The sequence below is a fragment of the Thunnus maccoyii genome, chromosome 23 (genome assembly GCF_910596095.1).
Source record: "Thunnus maccoyii chromosome 23, fThuMac1.1, whole genome shotgun sequence".
Classification (NCBI taxonomy): Eukaryota; Metazoa; Chordata; class Actinopteri; order Scombriformes; family Scombridae; genus Thunnus; species Thunnus maccoyii.
In genome coordinates, this window is record NC_056555.1 from 26,070,305 (window position 1) to 26,088,295 (window position 17,991).

At 42.0% G+C, this 17,991-nt stretch overlaps 1 protein-coding gene across 1 annotated transcript in view; it reads left to right on the top strand.

Annotated features, from left to right (window-relative positions):
* The window catches only part of stab2 (stabilin 2), a 48,605-nt gene that overhangs the window by 18,988 nt on the left and 11,626 nt on the right, over positions 1-17,991 (top strand). The window contains exons 26-51 of the mRNA XM_042403541.1: positions 848-943; positions 1,037-1,129; positions 1,215-1,262; positions 1,531-1,664; positions 2,217-2,319; positions 2,977-3,054; positions 4,484-4,573; positions 4,658-4,765; positions 6,050-6,181; positions 6,304-6,432; positions 6,675-6,737; positions 7,301-7,399; positions 7,484-7,679; positions 7,784-7,879; positions 8,503-8,560; positions 13,685-13,758; positions 13,869-13,994; positions 14,491-14,564; positions 14,708-14,779; positions 15,005-15,124; positions 15,198-15,242; positions 15,323-15,415; positions 16,937-17,092; positions 17,222-17,350; positions 17,434-17,493; positions 17,568-17,744. Of these exons, the coding sequence (XP_042259475.1) occupies positions 848-943; positions 1,037-1,129; positions 1,215-1,262; positions 1,531-1,664; positions 2,217-2,319; positions 2,977-3,054; positions 4,484-4,573; positions 4,658-4,765; positions 6,050-6,181; positions 6,304-6,432; positions 6,675-6,737; positions 7,301-7,399; positions 7,484-7,679; positions 7,784-7,879; positions 8,503-8,560; positions 13,685-13,758; positions 13,869-13,994; positions 14,491-14,564; positions 14,708-14,779; positions 15,005-15,124; positions 15,198-15,242; positions 15,323-15,415; positions 16,937-17,092; positions 17,222-17,350; positions 17,434-17,493; positions 17,568-17,744 (2,649 nt within the window). The remainder of the gene's footprint in view (positions 1-847; positions 944-1,036; positions 1,130-1,214; positions 1,263-1,530; positions 1,665-2,216; positions 2,320-2,976; positions 3,055-4,483; positions 4,574-4,657; positions 4,766-6,049; positions 6,182-6,303; positions 6,433-6,674; positions 6,738-7,300; positions 7,400-7,483; positions 7,680-7,783; positions 7,880-8,502; positions 8,561-13,684; positions 13,759-13,868; positions 13,995-14,490; positions 14,565-14,707; positions 14,780-15,004; positions 15,125-15,197; positions 15,243-15,322; positions 15,416-16,936; positions 17,093-17,221; positions 17,351-17,433; positions 17,494-17,567; positions 17,745-17,991) is intronic.

Below are 17,991 nucleotides of genomic sequence, written 5' to 3' on the forward strand. Positions count from 1 at the left end.
TTGTTATTTTCAGGATAAGTGGATCTACTCAGAAATACCATCAGACTGTGTGTTTTTATTTCAACGAGCTGTTTGTCGACATGTTTTCATCAAACAGTAAATATCTGAGTATGAGGAGACGGATATTAGAACCATGTCGTCATATATTCATGGATTTTTCACTGTTGTTTTTCTTTTTCTTAATTTAATTTGAGAAAATCACATTCTGACTAGTGAACACTTTGTGGAAGCCAATGGAGATCCAAAAAAGACTAAATAAATGAACTGCAGTTCCCATAATGCTTTGGGGGATGCATACAGCAGCTATAATAAATAACTCATTAGCACTTTGATTGTATTATAAAGACTAGAAGGGTTCTATATGAGTGCAGTCCATTTACCACTAGGACTGAACTGTGTGAAATGATGTTTTATTAGCTGTTAGCAGCTTGTGTTTGCACTGTAACCATGGAAACAGACAGCAATCACTGGATTACTGTTGACGCTGAAGAAAACATCTAAACATGATGAATATGAGACAATATTCAAAGTTATGAAGAGTCTTTTTATGGCGTTTTGGACATTTAACAATGAGATCATTTTCACAGTAAACAATTATTTTCATTATCAATTAATCTGTCGATTATTTTCTCAGATAATTGATTTCTTCTTCTTCTGTGGTTTGTTTAACCCTTACAGTGACTGCACATGTAAAGCCACTTTCTTCTTCTTCTGTGGTTTGTTTAACCCTCAGAGTGACTGCACATGTAAAGCCACTGTCTTCTTCTTCTGTGGTTTGTTTAACCCTCAGAGTGACTGCACATGTAAAGCCACTTTCTTCTTCTTCTGTGGTTTGTTTAACCCTCAGAGTGACTGCACATGTAAAGCCGGCTACAAAGGAAACGGGCGAACCTGTGAAGCAGTGAATCAGTGCGTAACTGAGAGCGGAGGCTGTCATTACCTGGTGAGGATGATTAAACTCGTCTGGTTCATCCTGATGATGTAGGCGTGTGAGGAGGGAAATGTTTGGATGAAGTATTGATGAATGTCTCTGCAGGCCAGCTGTCGGCTGCTGTCCTCTCAGTGGACGTGTGTCTGTGATGACGGATATGTTGGAAACGGACAGATATGTTACGGGACTGTTGATCAGGTGAGCAATGACGCCTTCACACGGTGTTGAACACTGTTGTTGTGTCTTCACTGCCAGACTACAGTTTATTTTCTGATGACTTTAGGAGCTGATGGCGCTCCCAGAAGCCTCAGAGTTCTTCACATGGACGACTGTGAGTAAAACAGCGTTAGAGTCTCTGTGTAACATACACAATAAAGACCTGCTAGATAATGAAACTGCTACTGAACAACAACATGGATCACAAATTTGCATTCATATGTTTCTGCAACCCAGTGACAACATACAATACAAATACATACATGTATCTGTGACTAAATGATCACATATATCACAAGTTTATGTATATATGGAAACACAAGTAAACAACAACGTGCAGGACTCCAGCAGTCTCAGAGAGGATATTTCTGTCTGTGTTTCAGGAGTCTGGTCTGTCTCGCTCTCTGTCGGAGCAGAACGTCACGCTGCTGGTTCCGTCTTCAGCTGCCGTCGATAAAATGTCTTCAGAGGACAAAAACTTCTGGACCATGAAGGGAAACCTGCCGAGTCTCATCAGGTTACAACTCAGATTAGAGTTTAATGATATTTATTGTTGTTTCTCACAGTCAGAAGAAGAACTGCTGGATGTCTTAAAGGATCATTCTTTGTACTGAAGTTCTTTGAAAAATGTATAATGTAGTCAGAGTCAGAGGTTGTGATCTATAGCACAAGCTGGTGAAGCTGTAAACAGAACAGCGTTCCTGCACATGCTCAGTGGCGTCTGTCTTACACAGAACTACTCTCCAGAGACTGAAAACATGATGCTGTTATTAGTCTTTGGAGCCGTTTCTAAACAAACTAATGTGACCAAACTCTTCATGATGAAGGAACATGTGACCCAGTGCAGCGGTGAGACTCACTGACGTGTTTTTAATCAGATATATCAGCTTTGATACACACACAATACTTGTTAGTAGATCAGTTCATTGTTGGTTTGGATCCAAACATGAAGACAAATATAGAAAATCAGCAGAATGACCCTTTAACTTGCATCTTATTTAGTAAAATGTTATGAATATCTGCAGCATCTTTTAACACATTTAACAGCCTTCATGTTTCCACCTGATAGAAATCACATGATCCAGGGAACCTATCCGTTATCCAGCCTCAGCAACATGTCCTCTGTGACTTCCCTTCTCAAGACAGCGCTTCCTGTTTCAACAACCAATGAGGTGAGTTTACTGCTGCTGGACAGGAGCATGAATGTCTCGATTGAGCTTAATGTCTTGATCAGATTAGAATTGGCTGATCTGACGTTGATCACTGATTGGTTCCTATATTTAAACAATATACGCATATAAAACTGATTTTCCAAGTTGGATTTGATCCAAAATATAAATATCTCTCTGCAAAACAAGTTACTCATCTTGAAAAGAACACAGACATGAACTCAACTGTGTTGAGCATTGAACCAGAATCATTTTCTCTCTAAACTCTAGACTCCTTGTTCAACAGGTGTTGAGTCATGTGATCGTGTAATGTTCTCTGATTGGTCTTGTACATGTCTGAGCAGGTGGACCTGATTGTTGAGTTTCAACATGTTGACTCAGTCACGTTTGAGTCTTTTTTATTATCAGCCAAAATGTGTCTGTGGCTCTGAGAATCAAAACCTGTCGTTTCACTGAAAGCTCAAATGTCGGATTCAATGACAATGATTCTGTTTTTTAAAGGAATGTATCAGAAAAAGTGTTGTGATTTCTATCAGAAAACTTTCATGACACACACTTCTTTATTTAACAGAAGAATTTTTAAAGTGTTGTTGGGACGGTTTGAGTTTGTGTTTTTATTTTTTGTCTATGATGATGCTGAGTTTGTGTTTGTTCTGTCAGATCACAGCTGTAGGAGGAGCCACCATCACCACATCCAACATCGCCGCGACCAACGGATTCATTCATGTCATTGATAAGGTACGAGTGGCGATAAGGTACCCGTGGTGATAAGGTACCAGTAGTGATAAGGTACGAGTGGTGATAAGGTACCAGTAGTGATAAGGTACGAGTGGTGATAAGGTACCAGTGGTGATAAGGTACCAGTGGTGATAAGGAACCAGTGATGTTAAGGTACGAGTGGTGGTAAGGTACCAGTGGTGATCAGGTACCAGTGGTGATCAGGTACGAGTGGTGATAAGGTACGAGTGGTGATGAGGAACCAGTGGTGATAAGGAACCAGTGGTGATAAGGAACCAGTGGTGATAAGGTACGAGTGGTGATAAGGAGCCAGTGGTGATAAGGTACCAGTGGTGATAAGGAACCAGTAAGATAAGGTACCAGCGGTGATAAGGGACCAGTGACGTTAGGGTACAAGTGGTGATAAGGTACCAGTGGTGATAAGGAACCAGTGATGTTAAGGTACGAGTGGTGGTAAGGTACCAGTGGTGATCAGGTACCAGTGGTGATCAGGTACCAGTGGTGATCAGGTATGAGTGGTGATAAGGTACGAGTGGTGATAAGGAACCAGTGGTGATAAGGAACCAGTGGTGATAAGGTACCAGTGGTGATAAGGAACCAGTGACGTTAGGGTACAAGTGGTGATAAGGTACCAGTGGTGATAAGGTACCAGTGGTGATAAGGAACCAGTGGGGATAAGGTACCAGTGACGTTAGGGTACAAGTGGTGATAAGGTACCAGTGGTGATAAGGAACCAGTGGGGATAAGGTACCAGTGGGGATAAGGTACCAGTGACGTTAGGGTACAAGTGGTGATAAGGTACCAGTGGTGATAAGGAACCAGTGGGGATAAGGTACCAGTGGGGATAAGGTACCAGTGACGTTAGGGTACAAGTGGTGATAAGGTACCAGTGGTGATAAGGTACCAGTGGGGATAAGGTACCAGTGGGGATAAGGTACCAGTGGCGATAAGGAACCAGTGGGGATAAGGAACCAGTGGGGATAAGGAACCAGTGGGGATAAGGTACCAGTGGGGATAAGGTACCAGTGGGGATAAGGAACCAGTGGCGATAAGGAACCAGTGGGGATAAGGAACCAGTGGGGATAAGGTACCAATGACGTTAGGGTACAAGTGGGGATAAGGTACCAGTGGGGATAAGGAACCAGTGGGGATAAGGTACCAGTGGTGATAAGGAACCAGTGGGGATAAGGTACCAGTGGGGATAAGGTACCAGTGGGGATAAGGTACCAGTGGGGATAAGGTAATGTCAGTTATTTATTATTTTTGTTCTGGATGATGTAATGATGGTTTTATTGTTACTGTACAACCACAGTGTGCTTGTTTATTATTGTTGTTGACATACATGTTGTTAAATTAACGTTGTCTGTGATACATACATGTTTTATATGTGGTTTCTGTCTTTGTGTGTCTGACTGTTGTCGTCCTTCAGGTTTTGGTTCCTGACAGGAAGCTGAGTGAAGGTCTGCTGGCGACGCTCGCTCTGAGACCCGACTTCTCTCTCTTCAGATCGTATCTCATTGTACGAACAAACAGCAGTTATCTGTTCTCAGCTTAAACTCTGCTTAAATGTTTCAGATGTTTGCTCAGTTTGTTTTTTGTTCAGGAATACAACCTGACGGACGAGCTCGAACAGGCCGACGAGTTCACTGTCTTCGCTCCGACAGACGCCGCCATCAATGATTACCTGAAGAAAATGGCTGTGACTGCTCTGGTACAGTAAAATCGCAGCAGTTTAATTTATTGTAAACTGGACAGAAGGTCTGAAAGTTAAAAAATATTCTGTTAGTTTCTGTATTTTATGTCATATTTCCATTTTTAGAGCAGTGTCACTTCAGACCAACTAAAATACTCGTAGACTATTACAGCACGTTGAGAAGAAAAGTTAAACCTGGTGTTGATGGGGAAACATACAGAGAAAACATCTGCTACAGTTTGAATGAAATTTTAATTAAAGTTGTACAAATGTTTGAATTTTTATACAGACAGTCTTTATGTCACCTGCTGTGCAGGTTTCTTTATATGGAACTTATAAAGTTTCATCAGGTGTTTCTAGCAAAGCTTTTCTTCATTGTGTCATTATTTCTGTTAGTAATTTTAACATTTTCTGTATTTCTGTTAGTAATTAAACCTTTGGCTCAAACAATGGGACAGACAGAAAACAACATATAAACATGGGCAAATAAAAGCATAAAGTCAGATCATTGGCAGATAACTTGTTTTTATATTTGAGTAAAAAATATAAAGAGTATAAAGAAATGAAACACAAAATGATTGCTCTAAAATATCTAAAATATATTATCACTGCAAATTAATGAAGAGCAATCTCCATTTCATCCTTTTTGAAAAAAAGTTCACATTGTCTCTTCCTAAAAGTACATTTTAGATTATATTTAGATTTTTTATTTGCACACATAAATGCAGCATAAATGCAGATAAGAGGAATAAAACAGATGTGACAGCAGAGGTTAAGAAGCTGCAGATACAACACACCTGAAGACACTAAACTAACAAATACAACAAGATGGATCAAAACGCAACAATAAGAAATACACATTAATGTAAAGTTATTTGTTACATATGTTTAATTTGATCTTTCATTTTTCTCCATTTTTAAATTTGTGTATATATTTTTCTCAGACATTTCTTTTAGGTTTGAAGTAACTTTTTCTTGTCTGCTGTGGGGAAAATTGTCTTGCTGCATAAAAACCAAACATCACAATAAAAACACATGAAATAAAAACACTGGAGTCTGAGATAAAATAATCAAGTCACAAACCATTTACTCTGTAAAAAACTGTAAGATCTAAACAGAGAATTGTCTCCTGGCATTTGTCCCCATATAACAAAAAGTGAATGATTATTGATTATGAAACATATTTAAAAAATAAACTAAACTAAATAAAATTTGTAAGAATAAGCTGTTACTGAAAGCTTTGACTGAAGCTTCTTTTCAGTGAAAAGCGTCTTTTTGCTTTTCTTTCCTTGCTGTTATCAGGATGTGGAAACGACTCGTTACCACCTGGTGGCGTCGGAGCGTCTGCTGAAGACCGACCTGCAGCCTGGCGGATACAAACAGACGCTGCTCGGATTCTCCTTCCAGCTGGGCATCTACCCCCGAGACGGGAAGGTCTGACTCCAAAACATAGATGGTCATGTGATGAGAATATTCTCAATCTTATAAAATCACCACATTTTTTTTATATTAAATATTCTTCTATTGAACACAATGACTGTTTGTCTCTCCTGCAGTTGTTTGTCAATGATGCTCAAATAAACATCTCCAACATCCTGAGCGGTAAAGGAGTGATTCACGGTCTGTCAGCTGTCCTGCAGATCAACAGGAATCGCTGTGATGAGGCCAAATATCAGAAAGTCATGGTAAACCCACCAGGAACTGTTGATATCTGTGGTAAATACTCTAAACACGAGTCACTTCACGAGAAACTCACTTCACTATTCCCAAAGCTTTTCACTGCAGCATTCAGTGGCATGCAGTTGAAAGCTCCGGGAATAGTTAAGTAAGTAGACCTTGTGTTTAGAATATTTATTGCAGATTTGTGTCCCCAAAGTGGAGGATGATGATGAATATTTATTAATGACTTTCTCTTTTTTCTCTAAAGGGACCGTGTTTGGATTGTTTGTTCCCACAAAGCAAAATCTGCCCGAATGACACGATTCTAGACGTAAGATTTCTGACATTTATCTCTAAACAAAAATCCTACATATTTTAAAATGATCATACAGTACAGCTTCTAAACTTAGACATTGAACTATAAATAAATAGCAGAACTCAAACCTAAAAAAACTGGACGGAAAGAGGAAGAAGTGAGACACACAAATACACTCAATAGAAAAGTGTAAACTCAGTTTCTTTGCAGATGAATTGATTTTATATTTCACCAAAATGAAAACATCCGTCCTGAAGGTTAAAGGAGATTAAAGAGGATCTCTTTCAAGTATCAGACTGCAAGAGGAAAAAACTGAATAATGCAAATAAATAAACAGCTTTGTGTTTATTTAATTAATTTCAGACATTCTGAGATAAAACATTGTTACTTCTTTGTTTTTATGCTTTTTGCCTATTTCTTAACTTATTGATGAACTACTTGGATGTTTCTTGAAAAAAAAAAACCTTTACTAAAGCAGGAAGCTTCTGCTGTAAATCATTTAAAAATCATTAATATAAAACATGTCAGATGAAAGCAGGTTGTTACAGCTGAACTCTGACTGCTTCTTTTTTGTGCAGAAATCAGTGAAGAGGAGGAAATGTATGCTCAGTCGGGTGTTTGATGACGAGCGACTGCTGACCATCGGCTGTAGAGCGCCATGCCTGCAGACCAACATCGTACGTCTCAGCTCAAAGATAAAACAGATAAAGTCAGGATGTTCTCTGACTGAACTTTAAGGTTTTAGTCTTCTGCGTTTGCAGGTTCGCAGGTGTTGCGCCGGGTTTTTCGGGGAGCACTGTGAGCCGTGTCCCGGGCCGAAGGGTCACCCCTGCTTCGGTAACGGAGTGTGTTTAGACGGAACGAACGGGACGGGAGTCTGTCAGTGCTACAAAGGTTTCGATGGGACGGCCTGCGAAACCTGCCAGAGCGGGAAATACGGAGTCCACTGTGATCAGGGTCCATATAACTCAACCAGATCATTCATATACATCAGCATGTGTGTCAATAAATACAAAGTAAATGCCAAAGTCTGTTCATCTGCTGCTGTGTTTGCTCTGCAGACTGTGGCTGTAAAAATGGCCGCTGTAATGACGGGCCAAATGGCGACGGGACGTGCGAGTGTGACGTCGGATGGCGAGGCGTCCTGTGTGACGAAAGTATGAAAACAGTGTCGGGGCAGGAAGCCAGCACAAAAAGTCTGAGAATAAAGTCACAAGTTAACAAAAAAAAGTCATGATGACAAACAAGTGAATAAATCATAATATTCTGATTTATTAAGTTGTGATATTTCGTTAAAAAGTCATAATATTACAGTGAGGAGGTGCAGGAATTTAATAATAAATGAATAATGTCAGAATGTGTGATGTTCTGACAATAAAGTTGTAATTTTACAAGAGAAGAATCATAATATTCCAACAAAAACATGGTTTGAGAAAAAAGTCAAACATTTCTGAGACACGCTGAAGAAATAATAATATTACAAAAACAACTTAATGTTTAAAGAAAACTTCAAATCTAGTCACATACTTTAAGAATGAAGTTAAAAATATCTTAAATAATCCTTTCGTGATCAGGTGTTTATGGATGAAACCTGCATATTCAGCTGTGTTGCTGATTTTTGTGTTTCTCAAGTAACAACAACTTTATGACTTTATTCTTAAAATATTGACTTTTCATTAAAAAAAAAGTTCTGATAATAATATAACATCTATAACATCAGAGTATTTACCTTTCTTCCAAACATGTGATGATATTTTGCTGTTGGTGTTTTGTGCTGCAGAGATTGAGTCCAGAGCGGATGAACTGTGCGGTTCAGTGATGTGTCACACCAGCGCAAAGTGAGTCAAACTTCACACACGTTTAATACAAACGTCTCACTGCTGAAACCAAAACCAAACTGTTCTCCATCTTATCTTTCTGTCATAAATCATCTAATCAGAGAAAAAAAATAACTTTCAGTTTTCAGTTTCTCACTGCTGCAACACAAAGACTTAAAATGTGTTTTGTTTTATTAATAATGATAATGTTTATTGATATAACACATATTACAATGACAGACATAACAAGAACAAAGAACTGAATAAAATACCAAATACAAACATTCCCACATATATGACAAAGAGTTTCCAGCTGTGACAGCAGACTGTCATCGTGGTTCAGCTGCTCAGAGTGAACAGATTCTTCCTCATTGTGTTTATTTAAAGTCCTGCTCTGTCAGCTCAACATGCTTTATTTCCATGTTCTGCTCTGCAGGAGGATAATATCTCCTGTTATTATACTGAACCTTGTGTTTCACTGCTGAGGCTCGTTTCACACTTCCTGCTGTCTTGTTTCACACTTCCTGTTGTCTTGTTCCACACATCCTGGTGTCTTGTTCCACACTTCCTGGTGTCATGTTTCACACTTCCTGGTGTCATGTTTCACACTTCCTGATGTCTTGTTTCACACTTCCTGGTGTCTTGTTTCACACTTCCTGGTGTCATGTTTCACACTTCCTGATGTCTTGTTTCACACTTCCTGGTGTCTTGTTCCACACTTCCTGGTGTCTTGTTCCACACTTCCTGGTGTCTTGTTTCACACTTCCTGGTGTCTTGTTGCACACTTCCTGGCGTCTTGTTCCACACTTCCTGCTGTCTTGTTTCACACTTCCTGGTGTCTTGTTTCACACTTCCTGGTGTCTTGTTTCACACTTCCTGCTGTCTTATTTCACACTTCCTGGTGTCTTGTTCCACACTTCCTGGTGTCTTGTTTCACACTTCCTGGTGTCTTGTTTCACACTTCCTGCTGTCTTGTTTCACACTTCCTGGTGTCTTGTTTCACACTTCCTAATGTCTTTTTTCACACTTCCTGCTGTCTTGTTTCACACTTCCTGGTGTCTTGTTTCATACTTCCTAATGTCTTTTTTCACACTTCCTGGCGTCTTGTTCCACACTTCCTGGCGTCTTGTTTCACACTTCCTGGTGTCTTGTTTCACACTTCCTGGTGTCTTGTTTCACACTTCCTGCTGTCTTATTTCACACTTCCTGGTGTCTTGTTCCACACTTCCTGGTGTCTTGTTTCACACTTCCTGGTGTCTTGTTTCACACTTCCTGCTGTCTTGTTTCACACTTCCTGGTGTCTTGTTTCACACTTCCTAATGTCTTTTTTCACACTTCCTGCTGTCTTGTTTCACACTTCCTGGTGTCTTGTTTCATACTTCCTAATGTCTTTTTTCACACTTCCTGGTGTCTTGTTTCACACTTCCTAATGTCTTTTTTCACACTTCCTGGTGTCTTGTTTCACACTTTCTGCTGTCTTGTTTCACACTTCCTGGTGTCTTGTTCCACACTTCCTGCTGTCTTGTTTCACACTTCCTGCTGTCTTGTTCCACACTTCCTGGTGTCTTGTTCCACACTTCCTGGTGTCTTGTTTCACACTTCCTGGTGTCTTGTTCCACACTTCCTGCTGTCTTGTTTCACACTTCCTGGTGTCTTGTTTCACACTTCCTAATGTCTTTTTTCACACTTCCTGGTGTCTTGTTCCACACTTCCTGGTGTCTTGTTTCATACTTCCTAATGTCTTTTTTCACACTTCCTGGCGTCTTGTTCCACACTTCCTGGCGTCTTGTTTCACACTTCCTGGTGTCTTGTTTCACACTTCCTGGTGTCTTGTTTCACACTTCCTGCTGTCTTATTTCACACTTCCTGGTGTCTTGTTCCACACTTCCTGGTGTCTTGTTTCACACTTCCTGGTGTCTTGTTTCACACTTCCTGCTGTCTTGTTTCACACTTCCTGGTGTCTTGTTTCACACTTCCTAATGTCTTTTTTCACACTTCCTGCTGTCTTGTTTCACACTTCCTGGTGTCTTGTTTCATACTTCCTAATGTCTTTTTTCACACTTCCTGGTGTCTTGTTTCACACTTCCTAATGTCTTTTTTCACACTTCCTGGTGTCTTGTTTCACACTTTCTGCTGTCTTGTTTCACACTTCCTGGTGTCTTGTTCCACACTTCCTGCTGTCTTGTTTCACACTTCCTGCTGTCTTGTTCCACACTTCCTGGTGTCTTGTTCCACACTTCCTGGTGTCTTGTTTCACACTTCCTGGTGTCTTGTTCCACACTTCCTGCTGTCTTGTTTCACACTTCCTGGTGTCTTGTTTCACACTTCCTAATGTCTTTTTTCACACTTCCTGGTGTCTTGTTCCACACTTCCTGGTGTCTTGTTTCACACTTCCTGGTGTCTTGTTTCACACTTTCTGCTGTCTTGTTCCACACTTCCTGGTGTCTTGTTCCACACTTCCTGGTGTCTTGTTTCACACTTCCTGCTGTCTTGTTCCACACTTCCTAATGTCTTTTTTCACACTTCCTGGTGTCTTGTTCCACACTTCCTGGTGTCTTGTTCCACACTTCCTGGTGTCTTGTTTCACACTTCCTGCTGTCTTGTTCCACACTTCCTGGTGTCTTGTTCCACACTTCCTAATGTCTTTTTTCACACTTCCTGCTGTCTTGTTTCACACTTCCTGCTGTCTTGTTTCACACTTCCTGGTGTCTTGTTTCACACTTCCTAATGTCTTTTTTCACACTTCCTGCTGTCTTGTTTCACACTTCCTAATGTCTTTTTTCACACTTCCTGGTGTCTTGTTTCACACTTCCTAATGTCTTTTTTCACACTTCCTGGTGTCTTGTTTCACACTTTCTGCTGTCTTGTTTCACACTTCCTGGTGTCTTGTTTCACACTTCCTGGTGTCTTGTTTCATACTTCCTAATGTCTTTTTTCACACTTCCTGGTGTCTTGTTTCACACTTCCTAATGTCTTTTTTCACACTTCCTGGTGTCTTGTTTCACACTTTCTGCTGTCTTGTTTCACACTTCCTGGTGTCTTGTTCCACACTTCCTGCTGTCTTGTTTCACACTTCCTGCTGTCTTGTTCCACACTTCCTGGTGTCTTGTTCCACACTTCCTGGTGTCTTGTTCCACACTTCCTGCTGTCTTGTTTCACACTTCCTGGTGTCTTGTTTCACACTTCCTAATGTCTTTTTTCACACTTCCTGGTGTCTTGTTCCACACTTCCTGGTGTCTTGTTTCACACTTCCTGGTGTCTTGTTTCACACTTTCTGCTGTCTTGTTCCACACTTCCTGGTGTCTTGTTCCACACTTCCTGGTGTCTTGTTTCACACTTCCTGCTGTCTTGTTCCACACTTCCTAATGTCTTTTTTCACACTTCCTGGTGTCTTGTTCCACACTTCCTGGTGTCTTGTTCCACACTTCCTGGTGTCTTGTTTCACACTTCCTGCTGTCTTGTTCCACACTTCCTGGTGTCTTGTTCCACACTTCCTAATGTCTTTTTTCACACTTCCTGCTGTCTTGTTTCACACTTCCTGCTGTCTTGTTTCACACTTCCTGGTGTCTTGTTTCACACTTCCTAATGTCTTTTTTCACACTTCCTGCTGTCTTGTTTCACACTTCCTAATGTCTTTTTTCACACTTCCTGGTGTCTTGTTTCACACTTCCTAATGTCTTTTTTCACACTTCCTGGTGTCTTGTTTCACACTTTCTGCTGTCTTGTTTCACACTTCCTGGTGTCTTGTTCCACACTTCCTGCTGTCTTGTTTCACACTTCCTGCTGTCTTGTTCCACACTTCCTGGTGTCTTGTTCCACACTTCCTGGTGTCTTGTTTCACACTTCCTGGTGTCTTGTTCCACACTTCCTGCTGTCTTGTTTCACACTTCCTGGTGTCTTGTTTCACACTTCCTAATGTCTTTTTTCACACTTCCTGGTGTCTTGTTCCACACTTCCTGGTGTCTTGTTTCACACTTCCTGGTGTCTTGTTTCACACTTTCTGCTGTCTTGTTCCACACTTCCTGGTGTCTTGTTCCACACTTCCTGGTGTCTTGTTTCACACTTCCTGCTGTCTTGTTCCACACTTCCTAATGTCTTTTTTCACACTTCCTGGTGTCTTGTTCCACACTTCCTGGTGTCTTGTTCCACACTTCCTGGTGTCTTGTTTCACACTTCCTGCTGTCTTGTTCCACACTTCCTGGTGTCTTGTTCCACACTTCCTAATGTCTTTTTTCACACTTCCTGCTGTCTTGTTTCACACTTCCTGCTGTCTTGTTTCACACTTCCTGGTGTCTTGTTTCACACTTCCTAATGTCTTTTTTCACACTTCCTGGTGTCTTTTTTCACACTTCCTGCTGTCTTGTTTCACACTTCCTAAAGTCTTGTTTCACACTTCCTGCTGTCTTGTTTCACACTTCCTGGTGTCTTGTTCCACACTTCCTGGTGTCTTGTTCCACACTTCCTGGTGTCTTGTTTCACACTTCCTGCTGTCTTGTTCCACACTTCCTGGTGTCTTGTTCCACACTTCCTAATGTCTTTTTTCACACTTCCTGCTGTCTTGTTTCACACTTCCTGCTGTCTTGTTTCACACTTCCTGGTGTCTTGTTTCACACTTCCTAATGTCTTTTTTCACACTTCCTGGTGTCTTTTTTCACACTTCCTGCTGTCTTGTTTCACACTTCCTAAAGTCTTGTTTCACACTTCCTGCTGTCTTGTTTCACACTTCCTGGTGTCTTGTTTCACACTTCTTGCTGTCTTGTTTCACACTTCCTGGTGTCTTGTTTCACACTTCCTGCTGTCTTGTTCCACACTTCCTGGTGTCTTGTTTCACACTTCCTGCTGTCTTGTTCCACACTTCCTGGTGTCTTGTTTCACACTTCTTGCTTTCTTGTTTCACACTTCCTGGTGTCTTGTTTCACACTTCCTGCTGTCTTGTTCCACACTTCCTGCTGTCTTGTTTCACACTTCTTGCTTTCTTGTTTCACACTTCCTGGTGTCTTGTTTCACACTTCCTGCTGTCTTGTTCCACACTTCCTGGTGTCTTGTTTCACACTTCCTGGTGTCTTGTTTCACACTTCCTGGTGTCTTGTTTCACACTTCCTGCTGTCTTGTTTCACACTTCCTGGTGTCTTCTTTGATGTGCAGCTGTGTGATCCGACCGGCCGGCCTGCAGTGTCTTTGTGCTGCTGGATTTGAAGGAAACGGAACTTTCTGTCGAGGTAACAACAAACACATGACACCTGCAGCACAGGTGTAACCTGAGCTCACATGATGATGATGATGATGATGATGAAGATGATGATGTGTGTGTGTGTGTCTGTGTGTGCAGCGACAGACCCGTGTGTGTTGAATAACGGCGGCTGCAGTCTGGACGCGGTGTGTAAGAGGACTCGACCCGGCCGGCGTGACTGCGTCTGTAATCGCGGCTTCACTGGCGACGGACTCGTGTGTGTCGGTGAGTTTACAGTTTTATCTCTTTTTTATTGTCGTATCATCTTTTTTTAGTTAAATACATTAAAGTAAAAAAAAATAAATAAAACTGTTTAATGACTGAACTCCTGAGTTTGTAAAAACACCTGCAGGCTGTTTGAATACTTTAATACAATTATTATTATTATTATTATTATTATTGTTATTATTAAGGAAAATACAGACAAAGTCTGTCTATGAACAACAAAACTACGAACCAATCAGAGCACATCACAGTCGGAGCTTTTATTCATTCTTTTTATTAATACTGATACTAAAGTACTGCATGAACACTGAAGTACTTCACAAAAGTTTTATCATTAACAGGTTTTTTTTTCTCCATTTGAGTTTTTGGTTCATCGAACATCTGACACTAAATAAAAGATATTTTGGGTGTTTGGATGATGTCATGATGATGTCATCTGTCAGATAAACAGAGCGGTGTGTTCGAGTGCTGCAGGAGTTTTGTGTTTCTCCCACAGAGATAAATCCCTGCCTGGAAGGAAACGGCGGTTGTCACGTCAACGCAGAATGTGTTCATGTCGGACCGAACAAAGTAAATCCTCATTTTAATCTCAGTGTGAAGCTTCAACATGACGTAAAGGAACATTTGTCATTAGAATATCTCGACTCTGATTGGCTGAGAGGTGGTGAGGCGTTTGCTGTTTATTGTACAGTTCATTCTCTTTGACTCTGCAGACGTCCTGCAGCTGCAGCGACGGTTACTCGGGCAACGGACAAACCTGCACGATGATCAACTTGTGTCGAAAGGTTTGTTTGTCTCAACTCAGAATGTTTTTGATCTATTTCACTTCCTGTACTGTGAAAACACTCAAAGTAACGCAAAAATACTGCTGTGGTACACAAAAGTACTGCAAGGAAAGTATCAGCATGTGTCTGATATCAGTCTGTGTTTGATGTCACAACGTCTGTCTGGAGTTTTCTAACCTGTGAGGAGATTTATAATCTGTCACGTGTGCGTTGACGTGTTTCCAGGAAAACGGCGGCTGTCACATGAACGCTAACTGTAACATGACGGGTCCAGGTGTTCGTACCTGCAGGTGTAGGACTAACTATGTGGGAGACGGTTTGACGTGCAGAGGCACGGTGGGGAAGGTGAGCAGCTGCGCCTCCGTCACATTAATAATGTTGTTAGACTGAATCTGAACGAGCTGCCGCCTCTCTGCAGGAGATCCTGATGCGCCGCCTCAGAGACTTTTACCTCGGGCTGATGGTGAGTGAGCGCACGAGTCTCTCTGTCGCCTCCTGCAGGATGAAAAAACGTCCTGACTGAAGTGAATCTCTCTGTTTCAGATGGTGGAGATCTCTCTGAAAGGTCGCGGCCCGTTCACCGTCTTCGCTCCCAACAGCGAGGCGTTCGCCGCCGACCGGAACGGAGACGGCAAGGTGATGAATCTAATTTACTGGCTCAGGAGAGATTCAACAAACTTTAAAGCAACAGCAAACATCTCTACAACTGTTCACACCTTGAGTCCAGATGACTTTAGTGACTTTTCCTCCTGAAATATCGAGAGCTGCAACTACGGATTATTTTCTCAATTAATCGATTAATCGTTTCGTGTTGAATCATTTCTCCAAGTCTACAGTGGTGCCTCTAACAGTCCAAAACCAAAAGATATTCAGTTGACTGTTATATATGATATCATAGATGATTTGGTGTGAATGAAAAGTGCCATACAAATAAAGTCTGATTGATTGATTGATTGATTGATTGATTGATTGATATATGATGAAGACAAGCAGAAAACTTATCTGAGAGGCTGAAGTCAGAAAATTTTCTAAAGTTTCCAAATTTTCAAAGTCTTTGCCGATTAAATTGACGACTAATCGATTAATCGTTGCAGCTCTCGAAGTATCTCAACAACTATTGGATGGATTTACAGTCGCTCGATCTCAATAACTTCGATCCTCTTAACTTTTCATCTCGTGCCACCGTTTGCTCAAAAATCTGTTATTTTATTTGCACACATATAAGACTGTAAAATGTTAGGGTCAGGACTCCTGTTTTGAAGTCTCAGTTTGCATTTTGACCGTCGCCATCTTTGATTTTTGGAGCCAGAAGTGACCATATTTGGATGAGAGGGCGGAGCTGACCCTGACACTAAAAACTAAAAACACACTGAAATAGTGACGGCTATGTCTATACTCTGTGAATCTGGGGTTACATCATGGATATGTTACCTAACCAATGCTGTTGCCATGGTAGCGACTTGCTTGTGACGGCACCCACCTGTCACTGAAAGAGCCCATAAATATAAACCTTAATAAACTTGAAACAGGTGAGTTATATAAACATTCACCCCCGTACAGCTGGCACGAACGAGGAAATTAGCTTCAGAGACTGAAACTGTTTTGTACCAGACTGTTTCTGCTGTAAAGATGGACAATTTAACATGGAGGTCTGTGGGGGTCTGTGGGGGTCTGTGGGGGTCTATGGGGGTCTGTGGGGGCCTGTGGGGGTCTGTGGGGGTCTACAGGGGTCTGTGGGGGTCTACCGGGTCTGTGGGGGTCTACCGGGTCTGTGGGGGTGTGTGGGGGTCTACCGGGTCTGTGGGGGTCTGTGGGGGTCTACCGGGTCTGTTGGGGTCTGTGGGGGTCTACGGGGGTCTGTGGGGGTCTACCGGGTCTGTGGGGGTGTGTGGGGGTCTACAGGGGTCTGTGGGGGTCTACGGGGGTCTATGGGGTCTACGGGGGTCTACGGGGGTCTACGGGGGTCTATGGGGTCTACAGGGGTCTACGGTGGTCTATGGGGATTGACTTGCGTTTGGAGCCTCGAGTGGCCGTTGGAGGAACTGCGGTCTTTGGCTTGATGTTTGAGCGCTGCAGGTTGCTGCTTGGTAAAATCCAGATAATAAATAACCAGTGTGTATATATCACCAGTGCAGCTGACAGTTCTCCTGTTTCCAGATGCGATCGCTGATGTCGGACAGATATAAAGAGCAGTACGCCGCCGTCCTGCGCAGCCACATCGTCATGTGTCACACTCTGCTGCCCGCCGACCTCAGCCAACCTCGAAACCTGACCACTCTGTCGGGACACGTCCTGACCACCACGTCCTCTCAGGTGACCGATCGCACACGTTTAAAGGCTCTTTTCACATTAATAACATGTTAAACAAGATGAAATGAAGCAGTTCAAGATGTTTAAAGGGATGACATCATGCTCAGCCGGCTGTTTGCTGGATGTCTTCAGGACAGCATCTTCATCAACCAGGCGACTGTGACGTACAGCAACGGCGTCGGCATCAACGGGATCTTCCACGAGATCAACAAGATTCTGTTTCCTGCTGACATGGACAAAGAAAAGCAGCCAGACGTCCCTGTGAGACCCGACATGCATCACAATAACAGCTGTTCATGTAGTGTGTTCAGTGTCCTAATGACCCTCACCCTCTGATCACACAGCTGAACCTGACGGACGTGGCTGAACGTCACGCTTACAGAAGCTTCTACAAACTGCTGGAGGTGAGAACATGAGAACAAGTTCTCCGCTCTGAAAACTTCATCACACATCACACTGATGATGGCGTGTGTTTCAGGACACGGGTGTGATGGACCTGGTGCATGATGGGATATACCAGCCGGTGACCATCTTCTTGCCCTCAGATGACGTCATGGCGTCTCTGCCGCAGGAGCAGAAGGACTTCCTGTTTCACCAACACAACCGAGCTCAGCTGCTGGAGTACCTGAAGTACCACATCCTGCCGGGCCAGAAGGTCAGCCCGGTCTGATCATAGTAGTAGTAGTAATACTACTACTACTACTACTACTACTACTAATAATAATAATAATAATAATAATAATAATAATAATAATAACAATAATAATAATAATAATAATAATGATAATATGTCATGGTTACACTGCAATCAGGAGCTGCTAACAGCTGAGTCACATGACTTTAACGGAGACTGTTTGACTAAACGTGAACAAATCTGGTGAAAAAACGTGACTGACAGAGAA